The sequence below is a fragment of the Protopterus annectens genome, chromosome 4.part1 (genome assembly GCF_019279795.1).
Source record: "Protopterus annectens isolate FY-2018-M chromosome 4.part1, PAN1.0, whole genome shotgun sequence".
Lineage (NCBI taxonomy): Eukaryota > Metazoa > Chordata > Ceratodontiformes > Protopteridae > Protopterus > Protopterus annectens.
The window spans coordinates 108373066-108400705 of NC_056734.1; the positions used below are offsets into that span (position 1 = coordinate 108373066).

A 27640-nucleotide genomic window follows, 5' to 3' on the forward strand; every position below is an offset into this window, starting at 1 on the left:
AAGACCAAATGACATTCTTATATCATCTGAGAAGGTTTTGACCACTTCCAGTTGTGCTTTCAGCTCCTCATCAGATGAACTATACAATTTTAAATCATCCACAAAAGGAAGATGAGAAGTCTTTACACTTTGTTGTTGTCTGGGAGCCCAATTGTACCTGTGACCTAATCTGTTAAGTAGATAGTTTAATGGGTTAAGGGCAAGACAAAACAGCAGCAGTAACAAAGAATCACTCTAAAATATCCCCCTTTGAATTTTTGTCCCTGGGATAATAACTTTTCCTTTGTCATGGCTTAGCTAAAAAGTGTTTCATGGTCACTGTAATGTAAATGATCAATGCAGGGTGTAAGTTATAGAATATCACGCCTGTGAATTGTTAGGAAAGCACATAGAAACTCTCATGCATTGTTAGAAATGTACATGGAAGCATCATGACCAGCTATGTAAAACTATATTACTCCTATGAATTGCTAGTAATGTGCTTTGCATGAAACATTCAGTCTCTGTAACTGTTAGACAATATTCATTTATTTTTATTTATTTATTTATTGTCATTTGTTAACCGGGTTAGTCCAACTGAGCCAGGGGCCCATTTTCAGTGGAGACCCAAGGAGAAAAGCTCCAGATAACATTAACAATGTAACAGAAGTATCACAAAAATATTGCAAAGAATATCACAAGAAATAGCAATAATTACAATGTTATAGTTTCAAGCAGTTAAACATTGAGGAATTGGAATAATTTTTTATACAGTTTTGTTAAAAACCGCAGAAAAATCAGGAACATAACATAAGCTAGGTTCAAAGTGGCAAAAAAATATTTATAGGTAACAGCTGGAAAACACCTTGTTTATCAGTATTTACAGAAAACAGGAAGTAGGGTAGAGGAAGTAAAAGAAGTGTTAGACAAGTAGGAAAAAGAAAGAGTGCTTAGATTGAAGTATAAGAAATTAGAAAGAGAGCAGTGTAATATCAGGTAGGAGTCTCACATGGACAGAACCAGATGTTTAATAGGTAGTTTTTAAGCTCTTGTTTAAAGTGGGCTTTATGAGGGATACATCTTATGTTGAGGGGAATGGTATTCCAGGAATGAGCGACAGAGAATTTATAGAGGGACTTGCCTATATTTTTAGCAGGTTTGTAGATGTGTAGAAGATGTTTGTCTGATGTGCGCAGCTGACAGTGGGGTTATAGGGTGATACGATGTTAGAGATGGAAGGACAGGAGGTGGGGTTATAGAGTATTTATTTATTTATTTATTTACATTTGTTGACCGGGAGTGTCCAACTGGACGTAGGTCCATTTTCAGCGGAGGCCCGGGGAGAAAAGCTCCACAGTTAAAATATACAGACAGTAGTTACATTGGATTTACATAGCAATTAACAATTTGATCAAAATAGCAATTAACAATTACAAACATAGTTACGGATGAAGAACATAGTACATCAGTAGACAACTAGAATCTTTATCATCTGCGAAGTACATAACAGACATTAACAATTGTTACAATAAGAAGTTCCTGCTGTATAATAAGTAGTTAGGCTTATGAGCATCTGAGCTTACTATAATCAAGGTAGTTAGTGGGCTAGAAAGAAAGGTAGTGGGTGGATGGGGTGGGTGATATTAGAGGGGGAATTGCAAGGGCATAGCCAGCATGCTTTTAGGTGCGCTTTTAGTAAAGTTTTGAAGTGGGTGCATGATGGCACAGAGGTAATTGTGGGTGGGAGGGAGTTCCATAATTTGGGTATGGCGCAAGAGAATAGTGCTTCTCCAGCAGAGTTATTGGCTTTAGTGACCTGTAAGTGATTTTTGTTGCCGGATCTTAGTGGTCTGGTGGTGCGATAGGGTTGGAGTAGATTCTGGAGGGATGGGACTTTTAGTGGATGATTTACTAGTCTGTGGGTGAGTGTGAGTTGATACCATTGAAGGAGGTGAGGGAGTTTAAGCCAGCCCAGTTCAGCAAGTGAGAGACAGTGGTGACTACGGTAGATGCCCCTGTGGTGAATTTGGCGATTTTGTTGTAGCAGGTCTCGAGCTTGTTTAGATCGCATTGCCTTAGGTTGGTATATATTGGAGATGCATAAAGTAGGTTGGAGATAAGGTGGGAATTTGCTACTGAAATCTTTGCTGCTTAAGTGAGCAGTTGCTTATTTCTGTATAACCTCTGTATAGAGTGTGTAATATGTAGCTGTGGAAGGAGAAGTTGTTTTTGAAATTCGGGCCATAATAAAGACTTAGACTGAGACAATGGTGGGAATTATATGGTAGATTGGCGGCGAACCTAGCTATTTTGTGGTAGGATTGTTCTAATTTAGAGAGGAATGATGACTGAAGGTTTGTAAGGACTGGGGCTGCATAAAGAAGACAGTGTAAGAGAAGTGAGGGTTTAGTGGAGGGAGAGAGTAGTTTGTGATTACAGTAGAGAAGTCCAAGTTAGTTTTGTTTGATACACTGGTTGATGTGAATGCCAAATTTTAACTCATCATCAATAGTTACACCAAGTAGTTTAATAAAGGGCACAGGTGTGATGATAATTGAGAAGGAGGGTTTAAGGTGTACCATTGTTTTAGGCAGGAAGAGTAGGAGCTTAGTTTTTTTTGGATTTAATATTAGTTGGTTTTCTGCGAGCCAGGTTTCTTCTGAGGTGAAGGTGTCTTGTGTATTGGCAAGAAGTTCTGGAAAGTTTTGCGTGGTGGTGATAAGGGTTGAATCGTTGGCATATTGTAAGAGACTAGAGTGTTTGGTAGCGGAGTTTAATCTGTTTGTAAAAATATTGAACAAGAGAGGACCCAAGATGGAGCCTTGAGGAGCACCTCTGTTGACAGGTAGGAAAGATTAGGTGACAGATTGCCAGTAAATGGATTGTTGTCTGTTAGATAAATAACTAGAGAACCATTTTATAGTGGTGGTAGAGACATGGAGATCAGATAGTTTAGATATCATTTTGGTGTGAGAGATTGTATCGAAGGCCTTGGAGAGATCAAGGAATAGACAGGAAACTAGGTGGTTATTATTGCGGGCTTCTGCTAAGTTTGGGTGAATGAGAGTAGTGTGGCAGATGTGCTGTGGTGGGGTCTAAATCCATGCTGGGTGGGAGTAAGAAGATTATCGTCTAGCAAGTGTTTAAGTAGATTTAGGCTAAGAATTGGTAATGAGGAGGAGAGTGAAATCCAGTCAATGCTGACGTCGCCAAGTATAATATTTTCTTATGGAATATGCTGGGTAAGCCAGGAGAGAAAGTTTTCTAAAAGAGGGATTTTGTCACCTGAGGGGATATATATATATATATGGATAAAATCACAAATTGTTTCTGAGGATTAAGATGACAGTTTACAATTAGGATTTTAGGATACTTGGCCATGTTGCTCTTTCTAATATATATAGCCTTTATTACTCAGAGATGTTTCAAAATTATCTATGTAATTAGTCATTTAATTGTTATCTCTATAAAAATTGTACAATTGCACCCATATAAGGGCTAAAAACAGTCCCTGTACCTGTTCACATTTTCTGTCAATAAAGGAAAATAAAATAAAATGGCAGATTACTTAATAAGATTTCATCAAAAATATAGTCAGATGCATAAATATATTATGGCACTGCCAGATGCAGTGCTTGCTTTTAAGCTGTTAAACACAGCATGTTGAGATATAAAAGACAGACAACTACCATTAACAGCATGAATATGAAGCCAGTCCCAAAGTACATTTTCAGAGAAAGGACACCTGTACATCAATAAGTCAGGATGCAGCATATCTCAGAGGAGAAAAAAGTGTGGCAAGCTGTCAGGCAAAAGAACTTAGTGAGACTGCCATTACCAAATGAATCCACTAGGTAAGTATGTCAGGAGATCAGTGCATCATACACCCATCATTGGGCTAAACACCACACAAGTAGAGGTTTGCAAGTTACAGTAAGGGAAAAAAGCAAAATATCTCAAAGTATAGAATGCAGCATTACTTCAGAAGCAGATATTTTTGTACTGGAATCTTTTGGATCAGCTGTGATTGATGCTGTCTGTACCTGTACTGTTCATGGATTAAGACAGCTATATCACCAATCTGAGTCAGAGTGAGGTGAAACAGATACTGAAAACTGATAAACGAAGTAGCAGCACTTTCAAGTTTGGAGATGGAAATGTACTGTGTTCAACCAAGAGACTGAAAAAATACCAGCAACAGTAGAACAAATGATATACTGAAACAGAAGTAATTCCAATTTAGACAACTTTGCTGCTGATAAGACATCCTTAAAATGGCAGTATGTGTCTTAGACATGGAAAATAGCAAAGCAGTAATGTTTTAACAACCAGTGACGACTGTTTCATTCACTAACTCTGGACATTATTGTGTCAACATTCTAGGGAAAGACTAAGGAGAGTCATTCTGACAATGAGGCCCTGACAGTTTGAGAGAAAATTATCAGGGAGGAGAAGTGAGAAGCACAAAGTTTAAGGAAACTGTGTCTTCAGTTTATTGATTCTTCTGCAGATACTACATAAACTGCTTTGCAGTTCTGAAAACAAAGGCCCTGAAAGTATTCTGTCTTTAAACAGATTGTTGACAGTTGTGAGATTTGTCTAGAGTATAGCAGGTCAAAACCAAGGCCTGTTGTCAGCATGGCATGCTTTTGGCCTTTGAGTACAATGAGACCTTTTCTATGAACACATGAACTCGAACTCATGTCATCAGTCAGTTTGCACATGTCCTTGTCATACCAGAATCATTATGAGTGCAAAAATGGTATCAGATGTGATAAATAAATGCATCCATTGCTAGATAAACTAGTATGGTTCACATCAGAAGTTTTTCAGTGGCAGTCATGGGTAATTCAGTAACAATGTAATTAGAGATATGACAGTGAACTTCAATATTGAAACTATGGCCATGGTGGCATATAGCCCTTGTAAAAATGAAACTCATAGAAAGACACAATCAAACATTAACAGGAATAAGGTTAAAACTATAAGCTAATGGTGGATGTGAGTATGTGAAATAAGTATGTGAAATGACATTCAACTAGGTACTAATAGCAAAAAAAAAAAAATACTATGCATAATATTTATAGCTACAGTCTATATCAGTGTTTGAGTGGTCAGAACCCAAATCTCTCTTCGGTTCTTATTGGTTAACTTGCCAGCTGTAGAAAGGACCACAAGGACTATAGCAGTGGGAGGATATATTTCAGCATTACCTCTGACAAGGAGAGCATATGCTGAGGCTGAAAGTTTGGACAGAATTCAGAGAGGACTACAAAAACAACTTAATTCCACCAATGCAAGTTTTGAAATGTGAGATAAGGTATACCACTGTACACAGGAAATAAGACCAATACTCAGCACTGACTTAAGTTGGAGCTGTGGTATTTATGTAAGGGTATATTATTCCAGGCTTCATAAAATCAAGATGGAAATGGAGAATCAGAACGCCCGTGAAAATGACAATGATGATGTGACAGACTTAACTAAATATGACAGCAAAGAACTCAAAAAATGGGAATGAATAAAATGGACAAAAAAACCCAATATCAGGAGCTCAACATCAAATAACCAACGAAAGAAAGATATAGTATATTCCTTTAAACAGAACAGGCGAACAGGTATATCTAAGCTTTGGGGTGGGGCTTCCAATGAGGAGAGGCCTTGTGATTCATCTGTGTCATCAGCAGAAACAAGTGTGAACAGTAATAAAAGTGTTTCCTTCAAGGAGGTTTCAGTGGGGGAAGTTAATGATGGACAAAAAACTCTATGGCGTTAACGTATTCCCCCAAACAAAAGCCAACAAGAAGTTCTTTTCGAAAGGGTCGCTGGAATAGAGGTTTCAACAACAACAACAACAAGTAAGCATTTTAACTTGTTCAACGAACAGTTTGTTGTTGAATTTGCCTTCTTATCAGAAAGTTCTGTCACTTGAAACTGGTGGGACTGAATATATATGCTCTGCAAATGTAGCTTTTGTTGTGCTAATGTAATTGAAAATGTGAATCCTTTCGTGTTGAATAACTATGCTTCTCACAATGAATGTATTGTTAGTAATGCACTTATGGTTGATCCCATGGCTCTTGTTTCCAATAGGGAGATGATGCCTGCTGATACGAATTTAAATATTGTTAATTTGTCTGAACTAAGGCTCACAAAAGATTTTGTCAATGTGCTTCTTAAAGGCCAAAAATTTGTTCCCACTAGAGTTCCCTGTTTAGCTGATATCATTTTGGATGACAAACGCTTCTGTCTTAAATTGCATTTAAGAGTGTATTTTAACTCTTTAGAAAGCAAGGAATCTATCTCAAATCTTGATCAAAATGATTTAAATATGGCAGATGAGGTATTAAATGTTAGTATACATGAAACTGATCTGTATTTTGAAATGCTGGATGAGGTTAATGAAGGGACTGATTGTGAATCTGAAGTTGAGATAGAGAGCAGGTTTGATACTGGTTATGGAAAACTACGTTTCTTATTTTTCATCTAATACAAATACGTTTATGTCCCCCCAGAATTTCTTTCAGCATTAAAATGTTTGAGAATGTGATTTGTAAGCAAATAGAACGAGAATTTGACATTTTTTTGAAAAGCACAAAGAACTATAATTTGTCAAAAAAAGTGTAGCAAGAACTTCAAGAAATGTGTTTGTCTTAAGGTGATTTTGTCTTTAAACAAGCTGATGAAGGGGGCAACTGGGTAATCATGAATAAAAGGGATTATGAGAAAATGGTTAAGGATTTGATTTTTGTGCAAGATGATTATGTGGAATTGATGGTGAACCTCTTGAACAAGTTTAATGAGGAATTGTTGGAAATTTTGGAAAGGGGTGAAAGGTTGGGTTTCCTGACTAATAAAGATGTGAAAAAATTGTTTATAAAGGAACCCAAGGATACAAAATTCTACACCTTACCCAAGATTCATAAAAATCTAAGGTTGCTCCCAGGTAGATCCATTGTGTCCATGACAGGTTCTTATTTGGAAAATGTGGGTGTATTTTTGGACCATCACCTGAAAAAATATTTGGTAAAAGTACCAGAGAGTTAAGAAAATTGTATGGCAGAAAAATTTCTATTGGGACACGGTGGATGTCAGTTCACTGTACACAAACATTGACACAAGAAGGGGCCTTGAGACAATAGGAAGAATGATGGGTGAGGGTTCCTGTGCATCATTTCTCCTGTTGTTGGAATTTAGTCTCACCCACAACTATTTTAGATGGGGTAAGCAGTTTTTTTACAAAAACGAGGCATGGCTATGGGGGTGGTGTATGCCCCCCTCATATGCTGTGGTTATATGGGTGATTTTGAGAATCAATTTCTCTTGTCTTAACAATTTTTTCATTGAGAATGTGGTGTACTATGGTAGATTTATTTATGATCTAATTTTTGTTTGTAAGGGTGAGCAGAGTGCTTTTTTGAGATTTTTGGAAGATTTGAATAGTACAGAGTATGGTTTGAAATTTACTCACCAGCTTAGTTCCAATAACATAGTTTATTTGGATGTGGAACTATATATGGATAGGAATAACAGGGTACAGTTTAAACCCAATAGAAAATCTACTTCAGTGAATAACTTTTCACATGCTGATAGCATGCACCCCCCCCCCCCCACTTGATCAAGGCTTTACCCCAGGGTGAGTTAAAACGGATTCTTCGGAATACTTCTGAAGAACCTTTACAACAGGGTTTTATAGATAAAACTGTAGAAAGATTGAGGGTCAGGGGTTATCCAGAAGAGCTGTTGCAAACTGCCAGGAAAAGTGTACTTGGGAAAACCTTAGAAAGCAGGGATTCTTTCACGGAAGACGAAGATTGGATAATGATACTATAAATAATGTGATAAAGGAAGAAAAAGTCTTCTTTGTGATGAATTTCTCTGTGTTCTTTCAGGCAGTGGAGGAGGTGATTCGAAATTTTTGTACATGGTGAAGGAAGATGGTAGTGTGGGTAAACTTTTTCCTAATCATGTGTCTTTTTCCTATGGTAGGTATAGCATTTTAAAAGAAATACTCAATGTGCAATCTGCCCAGCCTCTTAAGATAGGCCAAGTGGGCATGCGTTCTTGTGGGAATTGCATTATTTGCAATAGAGCTAGAAATTTGGAAGGCTGGAAAATAAATGGGAAACTTTATAGAGCCAGAGAAACATTTCATTGCAATTTACAGGGTGTAGTTTATATTATAGATTGTGACTGTGAAAAGGTAAAGTGGTATATTGGGCAAACTAAAAGAAGGGTTAAAGTAAGAATTATGGAACACTTGGGGGACATTAGAAAAAGAAACTGAGTCCAGTTGCAGACCATTTTGTTTCCACTCATGGGGGTTGTTACAAAAGTTTGTTTTTTAGTGTGTTGGCATGTCCATTCATGGATCACAGGGGAAGTTGCAAAAATGAGATGGATAAGTTGGAATGTAGGATGATAATAAACTACAGAACACTGCAACCCAGAGAATGAATATTGACAGTAATTTAACTTTATAACACACTTTTTATAAAAATTATTAATCTTTTTTCAGGGACAAAAATGGTATATTTCAATGATGTTTTGTGAAATGGTGTAGTCAGCTTTTGTCCCAAGTCATTTATTAAGATACTGGCTTAGAAATATGCTTGTAAAATAATGTTGAAAGTGTTGCAATAGAAATGTAGAGTGCCATGTGTCTTTTAAATCTTTTTAACTTTCAAAAGGCTTTAAAAAAGTGCTTTGAAAGAATATTAATGAGTTTTGAATGATTAATGGTTTGCATTGCTTTGTTAATTAAGTGATTGATTTTCACTGATTAATATCAATTAATCTTAATTGTCTGAAAGAGATGTGTATAAAAGGAGGGGTTTTATGTTATCATATTATTCCTTTGAAGGCAAAATGCCGAGGTAACAGAATAAAATATTATGAAAATTCTACCCTGTTCCTTGGTTATTGGATGTTGAGCTCCTGATATGGTGTTTTTTCATTTTGGTGCTTTGCTAATGAATGAGATGGAGAATGCCAAAGTGGATAAAGACGAACATGGTACCAAATGGAGTGAAGCACTACAGGTACCACAGCAAAGTAGTAGCCTTAGTCTAAAAAAGGTCAAACCATAAGATTTCTGGGCAAAGGTTTTAGGGGTACAGGATACTGCTAAAATTTTATGGCGGACTGGTAAAATTACAGGCAGAGCCATAGGTGGTTCATCCACATTCAGGTACTGTTCCCTGCTCTGGTGCCCCTCAATTCTAATTTGAGAATTAAAAAAAAGTCTATTTCCCCATGCAACATTCTTGTTTCTTGGTCCTCCTGCAAGCAGGACTAAAAAAAATCTTTCTCTTTCTGCTTTTAGAAATTATAACTGCAAGCAGCTTTCTACAATTTGCACCACAAAACAAAGCACTAAATCGCTTCAGTCTTGTGTTCTTACTGCAAAAGCAATATAAGCATTAATTTCATTACCATTTAAAAATGGTGCTACAAAATGAATGCTAATAATGCACTAGTACTCAAATGGTATCTCCCTATTGCACCCTGTAACACCTTGTGCCCAAGTCGGCTGCCCCATTCACTCCACCCTAGTTATAGCTCTGGCTACAGAATGACACCAAAACTGGAACATCCAGCAGATATGACAGGTACAGAAGTGTCTATTCTCATGTCACAAATAGAAATTTTTCACAGTGTACCAGGAACTGATCAGATACAGCCCTCTAACTCCTGTATGGGGCATGATGTACTCCTGGCTGAGGACATATCATCTGAGTCAGCAAACCAGGATGAGCTACACATCCAGAAATAAAATGATGCTTTTAGAACATGTCAATAATGATGGTAAAAATGCATCTGCCAAATAAATTTCTAAAGGAATAATGCTCAAAGCATGTCTTGAGGATAGGAGTCGCAGGGCTGTATCTGATCAGTTTCTAGTACTTCCAAAAGATTTGCCTAAGTGCATATCAGAATCTCCTCATCTTCTTTAGTATGTAATCTGTTAAAAGCAGTGGAAACCATTCTGTGGACATTAAGTTAGTAATTTTGCAAGGAGTGGAGCTCTTTCATGCCATTTATAGCTACCCCCTCTTGAGGCATGGTGTGTGGGATGATGCATTGCTCTACTGGTATAAAAAGAGAAATATGTCATTGTTAACTCAGGAGAAAGACTCTTACACATTGACTGTACTGTGTACTACTGGCTAGATTAGAATGAATGTCACTAGAGTACTTGCCTGCCATATGGATGACTTTGTATGAGGTGCCTCACAGATCTTTGTCACCTCGGTTATTCCCCACCTAAAAGCTATATTTCGGGTTGGCAGTGAAGAGCATGATGATTTTTGTCATACGTGGTTGGACTTTACAGATGGAACATGTTGATATATCAACAGAGCTGCTCTTCAAAATCTTTATTCTATTTTCATGGAGTCACCAAGGGTAGTGCTGCTGAACATTCTCCTTACCCCAGCTGACATGCACTTATTTAGGTCAAAAACAGGAAAATGCTGTAGATTACCAGGCAGAATAGACAGAATGTCATCTTTGATGCTTTCTTTTTAAGACCCAGCATATAATATCCAACTGTACAGACTATTTGTGAAAGAAACAAGACTGTTTGGAAACTCCATTCTATAAACGTATCATAAATGTCCATCTCCTGGGGAAGGATAAATCCCTGAAAATAGTTTTCATTGATGCTTCATATAGAAACCAACCTGATGATGGCACTCAATGGTGGGCGTTTGATTGTTTTGATAGAAGAAGAACAATTCTCATCCATGTGCTAGCATCAAAAAAAAAATTGAGAGAGTGGTACAGAGTACACTCAAAGCAAAAACTCATGCTATGCCACCCTTGGCAACGCATTCTGTCTAACTTTGTTCTATTCTGAACTTACAACTGGTGGCCCTAGGAGTGGCACCTTTCAGCTAATCTGCATCAGAGATTAGATTAGATTAGATTAGATTAGATTAGATTAGATTAGATTACATTAGGTTCTTTCATTGAGGTAATTAACTCTACAAACACTAACACAGGAAAAATAGCCTTCATATGGAAATCAGTGGTCTAAAAGAATGAAAAAACGTATTCAAACCCAAAGAATTTAGAGTAATAAGAAGGGGGCTTACAACCTTGAGCCTATAAAAGTATTTGATGAATGAATGTGCCCACTGAGTGGCACACAGCTACAGTTATCCCACTTCACAAGGGGGGATCCGCCTTGGATCCCAGGAACTACCATGCCATCAGTCTGACAAACCTGATCTGCAAGGGCATGGAATGCATTGTCATGGAACTTATAAACAAAGACATTGGCAACCTTCAAACACTGGACCCCACCCAGTTTGGGTTTGTGAAGGGCCGATCTTGTCTCCTGAATCTGATTGACTTCTTTGAATCAGTCTCCAGAGCTGTGGACAAGGGTAAGGCGGCCCACACAGCCTATCTGGACCTCATCAAGGCCTTCAACACCATCCCCCACTCTGGAATCATAGATAAACTTACTAAGCTGAGCATAAATCCCTACATCACTCAACGGGTTGCCAACTGGCGTACTGACAGAACCCAGACTGTAAAAGTAGCCGACTCCAAATCCAGCTCCAGACAAGTGACAAGTGGAGTATCTCAGGGTTCAGTCCTGGGACCACTCTTGTTTGGCATCTACTTCTCTGAAGTACAGGCCAACACTAAGGGGCTCTGGCTAACAAAATTCGCAGATGACTGCAAACTGGGAGCCATTATTGAATCCCCAAATGATGTGGATATTCTACAAAAGGGCCTTACATAAACAGATGCCTGGTGCCAGAGCCATGGGCTCAAGCTTAATGTCAAGAAATGTATAGTTATCCCCTTTGGAAAAAAAACATGTACCCATGAATTACCACATAGGTGGCAGTACACTAAACATTGAAAGTGTGATGAGAGACTTAGGGACACAGGTGAACAATGGTCTCACTTTCGATAACCACATTGCCACAACAGTCAGGAAATCCTTCTATGTGGCACACCTCATTACTAAGGGCTTTTCATCCAAAAAAAAGGAGGTCATTGTCCCACTGTACTCATCCCTCATTAGACCCATTATAGAGTATAATGCCCCGTTTGGTATCTGACCGTCTAAAAAAACTCCAGCTATACTCTGTGGCATATCGTCTACTCAGAGGTGATCTCTGCTTAACATACAAGGCCATGTCAGACCCTGAGCTGTTGGACATGCTCCACTTAAAGAAATCCCAATCCCTCAGAGCCACACGCTCCAGGGATCTAAACCTTGTCATCACAATGAACAAAACATGCTGGAGGGATAGGTTCCTGACCCAGAGACTCCCCATACTCTGGAATAGACTGCCCATACATGTCAAGCAGAGTGCCTCATTGGCCCTCTTCAAATGGAACCTTGATGATTTGATGGGAGATAGGAAATTCACCTGGGGATCATGTCAGTCGCCCTGCTAGACCGGGGTCCAGAGAAGTAAATATTGTGGGAAGAAATATCCAGGGAATTGTTATGGCTAGGCTTGTACATGCCCTAGAGCTGATAGCCTAGTACCAACCTATGAACCTATTAACCTATAATATAACACAATGACTATTGAATCTCTGAGCAAAATGACAACCTATTGTTTCTTTTTTTACAGAGAGAGGGGAGATTGTAAGTTAGTTACTTCTTTTTAAGACATCTTCACACCATAGCTCAGACCTAGTTAAAACCATCAATAAAGGATAAATAAATACTTCCACCCTGGGTACAGCATGCTACAAAACAATATGAATGGCAAAATAGGTGGCCCTTCTTTTTCCCCAACTATCACCCTACTCACAGTCTGTCCTCCAATTTAATAAAACTGAACTGCTTATCACATTCCTTAAACTAAATACCCACTAAAGCATCTGTCTCTTTATGATATAACCCCCCCCCCCGGTACAACATTCCACTGTCAAAGATATGTTCTCCTGTAAAAACAGCAATACCCACCAATAAACTATATCCTTGGGAGACTTCAACATAGACTGAAGCTTAGCAGTCATGGTTATACCTCAGCACTCCATAAACTTATACGGCTTCACCCGACTCATTACCACTCCCACCAAACATAACAAAAACAATACTGAGACCACCACTTTAGACCCCACTAAAATTATATCAGCTGAAATATTCCCCAACATTCTTAAACTTTCAACATTCCTAGACTTGGAGAAAGCATATGACAAGGTCCCAAGATAGCTAATCTGGGCAGTACTGCAGTGGTTTGAAGTCCCAGAAACATTGGTAGAATTAGTGCAGGCAATGTACAAGGACACAATGGCTGAAGTATGAACAGTGTTCGGCCTCACACCAGGGTTCAGTTCTGAGCCCACTGTTATTCATACTGGTGATGGACTACATTAGCAAGCAGGGTCAGAGGGGACAGATCAACAACATTCCTGTATGCAGATGATGTGACATTACAGGCTGACTCTGAGTTAGAACTTCAGCAAAGGATAGGAGAATGGAATGCAAAACATGGGATGAAACTAAGCACAGATAAGATGGTGGTAATGGCAGTAAATTGGGGAAATCAGAAAAACAGGTAAAAAGCTTCAAGTATCTGGGAGGGGTGGTTAAGGAGAAGGGAAGTCTGAATGAAGAGGTCAAAGCTAGAATCAGAGGGGCTGCAGCCAATTGGCATTGATTCTCAGGTATAGTCTATAATAGAAGAATCCCAAAGAAGCTGAAACGTATGGTGTACAAGACAGTGGTGTGACCAGTATTACTGTATGGTACAGACACCTGGGCAGTAAAGGCAGAACCGTTGAAGCAGCTAGAGGTGATTTAAATCAAGTGCCTGAGAAGGGTGGTAGGATGCACACTGTGGAACAGATGAAGATGAGGACATAAGAGCAGGAGCCAAAGTAGTTCCAATTGCAGAAAACCTCAAAGAGAACAGATTATGGTGGTTTGGACACATGCAGAAAAGCAGAAGACAATCTGGTGAGGAAGATTTAGGACAAACAGGAAGAAGGTAAGAGGAAGTGAGGATGTCCAGTAAATGGATTGTGTGAAAGAAGATCTGTGACAGTCAGGCATGAGTGTTGAAGAAGGCAGGAGTGTGGCACTGAATCGAGAGAGTTAGTGACAGTTAACACAATACCCTGACCCCATGTAGAAAAAATGGGAAAAGGGGGCTGATGATGATGATGATGAAACATTCCCCAATACCATTCGTGATTACCTCCTAAACTATGCCATGGTGCATCTCTTATCCAGCTCAAAACATGACCAGTTTAACAATGTACAGAACACAACACATTTGTGAAAAATACTTTTGTAGTGGCCTTAAAATCATGTAAATGGAATTATCTTAGATATCGTCCACTTAATGAGGCAATACTACAGTTTAACCAATCATTTCATAGCATTCAAAACAAAATGGCTCCAGTAAGAAGATAAAGTAACCCATTCTTTGGCTTAAACATTCAACCAAAGAACTGAATGAGAAGTAGTGATAAAGCCTAGTGCACACAGTTAAAACATAAAACACAGTAGTACCATCAAACTTTCAAAGAGCTTTAAAATCTCACTAAAAAGAAAGTAACTGAAGACAATAACAATTACTTCTTTATGCTACAAAATGGCATTACTGTCCATGACAATCACTAAATTGTAGAAAGATGTGCTACACTCACCTACTTGCTATTGCTGAACAGGTTCATTTAAGTGGAATTTGACAGCACCCAATGAGCTGTTTCTGAGATTATCTCCATCTCTTTATATATTCAGCCTTCTCAAAGGCTAATGATCTGTGTACACTTCTGGCGATCCACATTTGGAAATGGACCTGAATCACAAGAAGAGCCGATCAGGAACACGATAACATAGGTTCTGGCCTGCTCTTTTATCTACCCAAGAGGAGAATCTGACAACAGTTGCTGACTGTAATGCCCCTAATGGATATCAAGAGTTCTACAGAATTTAGTACTACAAGTTTGAAAGTACTGTGAGAAATGAAAACAATGTTACCTGGAAGGTACATGTCAAATGTTACTGACTGCCACACTACTCAAGATAGGGATCGACCATCCTATCCCATGGCCCTTGCAGCTGTGAGACAGTGATCTTCACCACTGAGCCACCATGTTGTACAAAATGCTATCTGAATCCAATAAACCAGTAGCTAGCACAGAAAATTAAGGCTAGGCATTGTTAACTAGCTTCTTCCTATAGTCTGTGGTTTGATTCCCTCAGTCTCCATTTGCCTACAGTATGACTCTGAGCAAGTCACTTAACAATACATTGCCCTGGGGCAATTAGAAAAATTAGGCTAGGCTCCTCAATGGTCTCCTTGACTGCATGCCTAGTAAATATCTATGATCCTGTAAATATTTTAGCTCTACCACAAAAATGTTAGTAGTACAGATCAGGTGATCCCTTACCATTACTTAGGTCCATATTCAAGACTCCATGTTTGTCACACAGTTTACTGAATGCACTTTTTTCCAGGAAGAAATGTTCACAGACAATTGTAAACTGCAGAAAGCAGCAGTTCTGTGAAGCGCGCAGAGACTGAATATTTGCAGCAGCTCAGGAAAATTAGACATTTTCCCATTTATGACGACTCTGGGGTAGTAGAACATATAGGGGAATTTTCACCTTCCTTAAATTAATGTTTTATGTTTTTAATCTTTAGTATCATTTCCTTTTTTTTTTTAAAAAATGTACTTTTGGAGAAATTAGTTTGTCCACTTGTGTTTTAAGGTCTTTGTAATCTGCCCTACACCTTGGAATAAAATTATGACCATTTAGCTTCCATTGTGTAATATTCTGTATGTCATTCTTACTCTTCATATTCCCAGTACAACCACTGACCCCACATTCATTCCAGTTCAGTTCAGTGAAACAAAAAAAAAAGGTTTTTAGAATACTGAAAGTTAAAGGTAAAATGTTAGACAGTGTGTGTGTGTGTGTGGGGGGGGGGGGGGGTGTTCCTTCAGAAATCAATGCAAAAGTATAAAATGAGCAAAGTAACTTTCTTTATTTCTGTATACTCTAAGGTGAAATGTCATTTTTAGTTTTTCCTTTCTACTTGCACCACATATAGCATGCAGTCTTAACACAGTTTTGTTTCTTCTCAATTCCAGTAATCCAAAACTCTTCTCCTGGCATGCTTGTGTCTTGGCACCAGCATGACAAATGAACATACTAGCACTTTATTTAAGCACTACTGCAAGACTTGGCATATTCCTTCACTGCTAGGCTTATTGAATGTTAAAGTGGCCACCGTCAGTTTGTCTCTTGAAAGCAGTTTGAATCAAAATGCAGTCTGCCTTATAGTCTTTGGCCTTACGACACTGGTCATACCTGAAAAAAAAAGTCTGTAAGCATCAGTGCACTTAACTGGCTAACAATAAATAAATACAAGAAATAAAGGTCTTTTGCTATAGCCATCCTGGTTTGTAGTCCTGAAATCCTGAAAAGCTAAAATGTAGAGTGCCCATTCAGAACATCTAGACTATTATAACATGGCAAACATCTCTAGTGCTAACACTAGTGTCAAAATACTTTTTCATAGCTACCCCAGACTCAAAATCCATTTCTGGCCATTGTAAGCCTTGCAGAGGATTAAGAATATGTTCACAATTCTGACATCTGTCTCTAGCCCCCCCCCCCCTGTCTACTTTTATTCTTCCTTTACTGCACATCCTCCTTTTTTCATCTTTCTTACACACTGTCCCCAACCCATTATGTGGCAGCAACAACTATTAGCTGTCCTTAGCATCACAACTACATGGAGTCCTAACTTCTTTAACACTCCCACTTGGCCACTCCATTGATATAGAGGGATAAAGCCCTGACTAACGTCCAGCCAACCCGGTTTTGATTAGTGACACTGGTGACTGACAGAGCAGCAGGTAGGGATGGATGTCGCTATCCCTGATGGGAGTGCAGTTCCATGGCCTTCTCCTGTGAAGATCCCTGGTGGACATTGCAGACATCATAACTGGGAGGTGTGATCCAAAGAGAGGCTAGGATGGAGGACATGGCTGAGCTGCTGTGGGGGTGGGAAGATGCACCACACATCCCCATTGCATGCTCAACCCCAGGGCATTACCACAAGGCCCATAGGATGGTGGAAAATAACAGGTGTACATCATAAAGCACTCCCCCCTGACAGATGTGGACAACTGAGACCCCCTAGAACTTCCTTAAGATTTATGTCAGCTCCAGCTCTATCAGGAATACTCCAGGAGGTATGAGGTAGCTGGTAGATTAGGTAATGGACATTGAGAAGTGGTTAGCAAGGCTGGGAGATGATACAGACAGGAAAATCCTACCTTCAAAAAAAAAAAAATCTCACACTTGTCAAAGCTGACCTTGATACTTTGTCTATTTTTCAAGGTACAGTCCTCCTGTACTGACCTTCATATCTGCATAATTATGTTCTGAAAATTATTGGCCATCCAGTGATGTTTTTTGTGCACAACAAAGTAACCAGGCTAACATTGTACTGCCTTTAAAAAAATGAGGTGTAAGACAAGAAATATGTTTCTCAGGGGTGATAGGAAAATCCTGCCTCGAGAAGTACTGCAGTGGAGCACAGTAAGAGTCTTCAAGAATGCATAGGGCAAACATAAGACAATTCTTATAAAAGGTAGAATGAAAGAAAAGAGAAGTTCTTGGTATCCAATATCTTGCTTATCTGAAATAAAAAAATCTATGTTTCTTTATTTCTTTGCAGGTCTTTTTCACAGAGTATTTTACAAACAAAAAATAATTTCTTACTGACTCTATGTAGGATGACATTCAGATAAGAGTAGTTCCTTTTTGCTGCTTGGAGGAAGAGAAGCATCTCCAAAACCAATATCATCAGAAGAAGCTAAAGGAAATGAAAGGATCTGGTGAATCAGAATTTTACTTTTGTCGATTACCCTGCCACACCACAATGGTTCAGTGTTTCACATAATTCTTAGACATTTTACATGTAGAAGATATGGCCAGGATAACTTATTTTTCACCATAATTTCCTTCCTTCCTGGCATAATGTAGAAGTACTACATAATTATAAGCCTTACTTATAATTATACCATAAGCAGAAGGTGTCAGCTGGATTTAGGCCAGCCTCATTTGTTTATGAAACATTGTGCTGCTTTTTAGCCACAGGATGCAGAGTTCAGGCCTTGCCTCGGGATGCTGTCTAGGTAGAATTGTCACGTTCTTCATATAATCTGGTGTCCTTCCACATCACAAAAGCAGACTGCATAGGCTAATTAACTAATCACATAAACCGGTTAATAACAAAGTTTAGATTTGCATTTCACTGTCTTAATCTGTAGTTTATTCTCCTGAAGTTATGCTGAATATAATCTTAAATGTGCATTTTATTCGGAGTGACCATTTATTAACCAGGTACGTGAGTTGAAACTTGCAGACTCTTTCAGTCATAATCTGGGCCACATAAACAAAGATAAAGGCTATATGTATGGGTAAAATAGAGAATACAGTCAACCCACATGCCTTTTGGATAAAAAACAAAATATCAAAAAGAAACCTATGCAGATACAATGAAAACATGCCACCACTATATAGACAACAGCCAGAGGTCAGGACTAAACAAAAAATCTAGAACAATGAAGTAACAGTACTAACCACTGAAGCAACATCCTACCTATAAAACATGATGTTCTACAGATATTAGTGACATTTCATTCTTGTAATAACCAAGCAATTTTGCAAGCACACACAGTGATCTATATTTTAATATTTTTTTATGAAAGATGCTGATTCCTTCCCACCCCCACCATGACATCTACCATCTCCCAAAAATATAAGCATAGTCCGAGATTCTAAATCATTTTTCATTTTCTAGAAATATGTTATCAGTGATAGTTTCACAATTACATTGGTGAGTAGTCTGCAATCTATAGTTTCATAAGAAAACAAAAGCAATACAGTACAGCATACAGGAATAAAACTGTGAGCTGCTGATGGGCTTTATCCTGGGTTGAGTTCTTCAGTCTTCACTTGTATACTGTGAACCCCTGTGCATGCCACTCCACCAGATAGAGACAGTGATCTCAGGTAGATCTCCCATAAAGACGAACTTGTGCCTAGGGGATCTACCTAGCTAACACGATAATAATAAGAATTATTATTATTATTATTATTATTATGATAATCGATGTCTGGTTAAGTGACTTGCTCAGTGTCATGGAGAAGGCAAATGAGGGATGAGGGAATCAAACTCTGTACTAGAGGAACTATAGCTCATGGCCTTAGCCCTCTGCATCAAAAAAAAAACAAAAGAACTGATGGAGGTATGGGACATATGCAAGCAATTTCAAAAAGTGAATTAACATTTTTCACAGACAGCCACGGTCACATTCATTAGTTATCATTCCATGTGTGCTACTGTCATTCTTAGCACAACTTGGTCATTACCCATTTGTGGCTATTTTTATCCAAGAGTTAGAGGGCTTCCTTACAAATATAGATACCTCCTCTTTCTGATTACACGCCTATTTAAACCAGTACTCACATCTCACTTGCTGATACCTCTAAAATTCATCACCTTTAATCCACAGGTACTACCATTTCCAAGATTTAGCTTGAACAGCTGTTTTATGATCACCTGGAAGTCATGCCTACAAGCAGTGGCAGTGTTTCCACCCAATATTCTCAAACGTTTATGATTACCTACTAATTACTCCTCAGCCATAACCACTTTCCACACATGCATATTTTCTAACCATAGTGAATCTAACAGTGCAAAATTGTCTTTTTGCAGCTGACAGAACCACGGAGTCTGCAGTGTTTGACACTGCTGCTCTTTATCAGAGGTTTTCTTCAGACATTATCACTTTAGTTTCAACAGGAATAACTGTACTATATAGGAAAGTTGTTTCTGATAGATACAGACAGACTACACATTTCCACCAACACTGTCACAACATTACTGATTCCTGTTATTTAGGCAGTAGAACAGGAGTGAATGATAACTATTCTCTTTCTAGAAGGAATAGAAGTATTTCATCAGGAATGTGTGCTACTTCCATCTCTCTAGTAACTTTCTGAAGTTTTCAGCACTTCTGTGGGTCCTTGTCAACAAAACCTGAGAAGGTATTTTGCTTCTTAACTCTCTAGCCATTGTTAAGCTTTTCTAAATATTTTTTATCCTCCCACTCAATGACTTTGGGAACGGCACCTCTTGCTCATTGTCTATACACCCTATACATTCCAAGTTATGACAGCTGGGCACCAGGCCTGAGACTCACAATGCAAGTTTGTTTGTTTTGTTTTTTTTTTCCCTCTCATCTTAGTATATACAGGCTGCTAAGCCACCCATTCCAGCATTCTGACACCCTGTCTGTTACTTGAACATGGGTCATTGTAGTTACAGATAAGAACTGTTTTCAGATCAGTGTCACCAGAAACCTTTTAAATATTAGAAGTGATAATCATGGAACTATAAACGTTCTTACTCACTGCATTTCCAAGAGAATCCATATTTTTCTGGCAATATATTCAATATTACTTCAGGAAAATAATGTGATATCACTCTGCGCTAGCACCAGAACTCAAAAGCAGCATCTGTTACTGTAGGAATTAAGCCAGACCCTGGTGAATGCTGGATCTGGGTCTATTTGTTTGTAGGGCAGGGTTTGATGCACATATTCGGTGTCGTATGTAAATGGAAGAGGAGGATGCTAATTATAGATTCATAGATTAGTGCTAGGCTAACTGCCCTTGTGAGCTATTTTAAGCCTAGCCAATTATGCCATGTGAGAATTAAACCCTGCACCTTGTATATGCAAGGTAAACACCTTAACCATTATGCCAACCTCCCACCAGCCTGTAAATTGTTATATTTACGGCCATACTGTTTATTCAGCACACATCTCAACTATCATCAGTCAACTATGGCAGGGTGGCTTAATGGTTAAGGTGTTTGCCTTACAAACACAAGGTGCAGGATTTGAGTCTCGCAAAGGATAATTGGCTAAGCTTAAAATGGCTCGCAAGGGCAGTTAGCCTAGTACAACTCTATGAACTACGAACTATTAGAAATAATACTTGCCGACCAGCATGATCATTCAGATAGCAAACAATCACCTGGGTTGTCATCAACTCCAGTCTAAATATGGATTTTTTTTTTTTTTAAGTTCACCCAGAAAGTTAGGGAAACTGACTATGAAACCTCTGAGAAAAAGGGCCTAGATGCTTAGCTCTCTTTCTGCTGCTTATGTTAAAGTCAGAGGTGAGAACAAAGTTGGGATGGCTTAATCATTGTTGCAATAGGTATACGTTATTCTCATGCATGCAGATTTTCAATGTAGCTGTCAGCTAGAGAGATAATGAAGAAAGAGTCTAGAATGAATCCAACAAGTGTGCCATATAGCATCAGCAATGTTCCATATTCTGTTCCTGGCAGATACTGTGCTCAGGAATGTATAACCAATCCTTATTCATCCTTCTTGAATGACAGTCAAGGTGAGTCTCTGTAGTAAGAAAAACAGCTCTAAGAATGTTGAGATGATAACACCAACAGGTCATACATACATCAGCAGATGGTGACAAACAGAACATATACTGAAGAAGTAATGTCTGTCTGCTCCTTGACTTCAACAAGGAAAGCAGTATGAGCTCAACTGAGTGCATGTAGGATCTTTAAACAAAGTTTCTGCAGTGGAGCCAAATATTTTTGGTACAGATATTTACTATTATTACAATCAGTTTAAATATCACTTTTACAGATAATAAAATCCCATGAGACTGGGAAATGTTTCAAAATGTAGAGAATTGTAATGTTTTGTGCCCACACCAGAACAAGTATTGTCTAAGCTAGTATTGGCAGGTTGGAAACTAGTAGCTATAAAAGAGCAGGAAAATGACAGAGGGGCAATTATTACTTTGTCAGTGACTCACCAGAAACATAGTGAAGGAGCGGCTGTTATCACAAATAGAATGTCAGGCTGCATAACAAGTGGGTCAGACTCCAGGGGTAGGGCATTACTGCCATCAAAATGAAAGGCAAAAGTAAGACCATATTTTGAGGAGTGTCTTCAGTCTGGGAGAAAAGGGGACACTAAGCTAATACAGAGGAAACATAGTTGTGCCACCATATTAGTCACAAGACTAGAAGGAAAGCTGCATAAGAACAGATTGGATAGCCTGAGCCAATATTATGTACATTATGTACATACAACATGGGCACAAGGGGTATGATGTGGAACAGAAGGCTGTTAATGGGATTTTTGAAAGGGTCACTAAGACATGTACAGGCAAAGGCAGAAATCATAATTTACAACTAAAAAAGAATAGCTTTATTCTGGCTATCAAAAAAATCTTTGTGAAAGCTGGACAGTCGTTATGATTTCAAAGAATGAGCAGTATATAGCAAATCCAATTATGCATTCAAGAGGGCTAGGGGACAGATGGGATAGAAGGAAAAGTATAGGGAGAATAGCATCTGCATGGAGCTAACTGCAACATATAGGGAGAATGGCATCTGCAGGGAGCTAACTGCAACGTACAGGGAGAATGGCATCTGCAGGGAACTAACTGCAACGTATAGGGAGAATGGCATCTGCAGGGAGCTAACTGCAATGTATAGGGAGAATGGCATCTGCAGGGAGCTAACTGCAACATATAGGGAGAATGACATCTGCAGGGAGCTAACTGCAACATATAGGGAGAATGGCATCTGCAAGGGAGCTAACTGCAACATATAGGGAGAATGGCATCTGCAGGGAGATAACTGCAACATATAGGGAGAATGGCATCTGCATGGAGCTAACTGCAACGTATAGTGAGAATGGCATCTGCAGGGAGCTAACTGCAACGTATAGGGAGAATGGCATCTGCAGGGAGCTAACTGCAACATATAGGGAGAATGACATCTGCAGGGAGCTAACTGCAACATATAGGGAAAATGGCATCTGCATGGAGCTAACTGCAACATCTGTCAGCAGTCATAACTCTCAACTGTCCAGATTTTCACAGAATGTCCAGATTTTTGACTCAGATTTTTGGTCTGTTCCTCATAAAATTTGTGATTTTCTGGGAAATTACTGAGATGATCTGAGGAATGACATCACTATATAATGTTATACATTTGTGTTTCAGACTTCATATCCTTTAGAAAAATGCATTCTAAGACAAATTCTGTTATTCTAGCAACCTTCTAAGCTTATAAAAGCAATATTTAAAATCTGTCCCTATTTTTGGGACTTTGTCCCCCCATTATGTAAGCATTTGTCCAGGTTTTTTGTGCTAAGAGGTTGAGAGGTATGCCAGCAGTATATATGTGTGTGGGTTCCCTTCAGATGATCGAAGTTTTAAAACTTTGAATTTCATATGGCCGAGACCATATGATCAAAGTTTTAAAACTTCACACATTCTGAACGGAGATCTCCATACAGCGTGGAACGGGAAATTTTCCCTTTTTCTTGCTGTAGTGTGATCTTGGAGTTGGTATATTTAAATAGCAGGGGGTATGGGGGGAGCAGAAGGCTTGTCCCCTGTAAAAACATTTAGGAATTTTTTTTGTTTTGTTTTTGTTTTTCTTTCGGGTGTTCGAAGTTTTGAAACTTCAATCATATGGTCTCAGCCATATGAAATTCGAAGTTTTAAAATTTTGATCATCTGAAATAGATCCATGTGTGCATGTATTTTCATATGTGGGTATGTATGGATATAAGACAAATAGGACCTATTAACAGGAAAACAATATAAACAGAATGCCAACCTGGATTAATCATAGGTAAAGAATGAGTCTTTTTATTCACGTCACGTCTACAGCTAGTGGGGTATGGCTTTATTCATCTGAGTTTATCAATGAAGACAGGTTGTTGTGTCTTTCGGCTTTTCCCGGTTAGGGGTCGCCACAGCGGAACTCCGGTCCGCTAATGATTGGCAGTAGATTTTTACATACCAAGTTGCCAGCTCTGACGTGACGCACAACCTTCAATGAAGGTACGCCCATTCACGCATGTCTCCACACAGAAGACGCTTTAGCTGAGAATCGAACAGGACAATGTCTTACTGTGAGGCGACAACACTACCGCAGGACCACCACCGCAGTCAGTAAAGACAGGTAAAAAGGTAAAAACACCATGTGCATTCAGAAGCCATGTAGCTGGAACACTTGTATGTACTTAAGGGGTCATTTGCATATATCTTTGGGCCTTTAGTCAAGGAAGTTTAGAGTACTACACAGTGGAGGATCTGGTTTGGCTTGTTGTTGTTGCTCATGTCGCATTTTTGTATGACCCTTTTATCTGTTGCTGTGGTCCTTTTCATTCACATACATCACCTCTGTAGCATCAATACACTACACAGTAATGTACAATAGCATAGACTGGCTCTTTCTGTAGATATGATCTTATAAAGTTGTGGAAGGAATAGCAGGTGTAGACATAAAACACACTGATACCTCTTTCCATTGCAATTTAACAGGATAACACAGTTTTTTTTTTTGTCTTTGTAGATTGTATCTGAAAGGACAAAGCCCAGAATGCATGAGTTCCAGTCAGAAGTGTTCATGATAATAGGTGGCTGTACCAAAGACGAAAAATTTGTATCTGAGGTAACATGTCTGGATCCATTGCGACGCAGTCGTTTAGAGGTTGCAAAGCTGCCAATAACAGAACAAGAAACAGAAAGTGAAAACAGGAAGTGGGTGGAATTTGCCTGTATCACATTTCGAAATGAACTCTATATATCTGGTAAGGGCTTTCAGTAACTAATAGAGATTATTAATTCCTTTAGAGAAAACTCCAGTAGGACATAGTTTGGTTTCCATAGCAGAACATAGAATTTATCCAGCATGCAATGCAGTTACAGCTCTAAATGATGTCATGAAATGGTGTATCATTAAAGAGAGCCATTACAAGCAATAATGTATGATATGTGTGCTCTGCTTTGTTAAATAAATGCATTCCTTAACTGAAGCAAGGTGTACAGACTGAGTGCATTTGATATTCTAAAATTGATGTTATGTCAAAAACAAACTTCCGTGATACACATCACTGTGGTCATAAAATTGCTTTATTCATTTTTAAATATATGTTCAAATCTTTTTATTTGTAGATGCCTGCAGACTTAAAAAGAGAGAGTAGGTTATAACTGAGCTTATCCTAAAAGAAGCTGGTAACCTTACATTAACAGAGTTGGACCAATACTGTTTGTTAAGGGAAGAGAATGGACTTTGTTGAAGAAATTGCAATGAAACTAGATGTGGAATTGACCAGATATGCTAGCTGCTTAGATCTTGCAAAATCATTTGACAGTACCACCTATAAATGCATAATTGATAAATTCATTCAACTCAAAATGGATAAATACCTAGGTGACGAGAATAAATAAAAAAAAAAACAAGAATAGTAAATTACTATTTACGTCTACTGCTGGTACCACTTTTGCCAGGTCTATTTTTCTCAGCTATAACTACAGGTAGAATATTGTAGTAGATTACTATTTAAGCCTACTGCTGGTACCACTATTGTTGGGTCTATTTTTCTCAGATATAACTACAGGTAGAAAATTGTCATGAGCAAAATATGACAGCAGGTGCAGACAAAGTAATATGTCTATTTCTACTTAGAATACAATTGTACTCATCTTACTTTAAACAACATTAGTAACTGGTGCTATTACAAGAGTTCACTCACACTGCCCCAAAATGTAGTACTATCAAAGTCAGGAACAAGATAATACGTTTTAGTTACAAAATGAATGGGGAAACACTGAATGAAGACAATGAAGTATACAATCCGGATATCATTATGAAAAATAAATTAAAATTTGATCAGTGGAATGCATCAAAGCCAGATAGGCTTATTTAATAACATACTTTGTACTCAAAGATGAGATCAATAAATCACAAGAAGTCATTTTCGTTGTTGTCATTATGTGTTCTTGAGTTGACATCATCTTGCAGTAACTCTGTGGGATAGCTGTCCTAGATTGTCTTCCATTTTTAATAAAGTGAGTAATCACTGGTGAAGGGTAGTCCACTACTGTAGTTATTGTATCAGTCCATCTCATTGTGGATATTCTTATATGTGGACCTTCAACCTGCCAAGGAGGGACAGTCACTGTACAACTACTTAAATCCTTTATCAAACCAAATATAAACATACTGTTGAATGCTGCAGCCTATAAACAAACCACTTTACTCAATTTGATAAAGATTAAAGATTCCTTAGAAAGAAAACAGAGTAGTTGAAAAATGAACTGCAATTCCAGATTACAGGAATTATTATTGTTCTCAATGTCTTACACACTACTTACAAGGGGAGCACTACTGATGATTGGTAGCTATGCTGTCAGATGTTAAAATACCACGATCAATAGCTTTTCTGTCAGATGTTAAAATATCACAAAGTTTAAATTGTATTTATGTCTCAGCACATTAGTGCATCTATGCTTGCTTTGTGTAAGGTGCTGTGCTTTGTTCTGAGGTTATGATACTTGTAGAACAAAGAAAAGATGAGAGCTGTTGTTGAGAGTTTCATTTTCATCGCCAAGAGGACTAAGATCATCAGCAGTTAGTCATCCTAGCACCTAAAACTTTCCCAGGCTACCTTAGCTTCTTCCTCCTTACCAATAATATGCCACCAATTAAATGTTTTAAACATTTAAAATGATAGTAACAAAAATAACCATGGACTAGAGTTTAAACATGATTTCATAAAAAACACACAGTATATATACACATATTTGCATACAAAACCTTTATTATAACTATATAAAGTTTAATAAACTCCCATAATTCAATTTTGTTTTATTTTTTTGTATATAAATTATTTCAAATTATTTTATAATTTTTTACTCATAATTTTATCAAATTTAGATGAGTGAGAAAACTATTTATTTTATAGATTTATATTACTATCAAAATTCATCCTCCCTAAGAAACTGTTCTATAATTTATAATCATCCTACATTCTAACCTATTTAATTCCCTTTGAAAAATTCCCACCATCTATAAGATTTGGTGGCTTATTATTGGTCAGTTAGAAGCACCAGGTATGGAAAGTATGTAGTAAGATTAATTATTCCCAGAAGGCAAAAGGCCGAGGTACCAGAATAAAGCTGTTGCTGACTTACATCTTTTGGTGTTTGTGGTCCCTGTATTGAAGCTGTTTCTTGGTGTTTTTGGTGTCTTTGTGACTGAGAGGTAGAGGAGCATTTATTATGTCTTCAAATCCTTCTTCCTCCTTACCTATGATACCAAGGGTCTTAGGACCAACTTTCAGAGTTCTTTTGCTGGTTAAAGTCAGAGACATCATGAGACAACCCTAAGCTATTGCTGATTTTTCAGTTATTTATGGCAGAAGTTGTATTCTCTGTCTTCTGATTTGAAAGCCAATGTTTCTGATCTACACAAAGTTTTGTGCTCAAAGTTTAGTTGTGTACAGTACTGTGATTTATTTTAGGAAAGGATTTATGCTTTAGTTTAGTTTGTATTAAATGTTTAGGATGGAAAAGAAGTAGATGTGGGGTGAAACTCCCCAAGAATAAACAAAGTATGTGAAGTGTACAGGAAGGAGAGTTTTTCTAAGGAGTGCTACATTTGCTCCAACTTTAAACACTCTACCTTAAATTAGAAAGAAAACTGTTTGGAGTTAGAAAAATTCTGGACTACCCCTAACTGCTGAGTCCATATTCTTGATTTCTCCTTCCACCTCCAAGGTTCATTCTCCTGAACAA

General features: G+C 38.2%; 1 protein-coding gene across 2 annotated transcripts in view; it reads left to right on the forward strand.

The window, feature by feature from the left end:
• KLHL6 (kelch like family member 6) overlaps window positions 1-27640 on the forward strand; it is a 438836-nt gene that overhangs the window by 257508 nt on the left and 153688 nt on the right. For both annotated transcript variants that reach the window (XM_044070012.1, XM_044070013.1), the window contains exon 4: window positions 24414-24651. In XM_044070012.1, the coding sequence (XP_043925947.1) occupies window positions 24414-24651 (238 nt within the window). The remainder of the gene's footprint in view (window positions 1-24413; window positions 24652-27640) is intronic.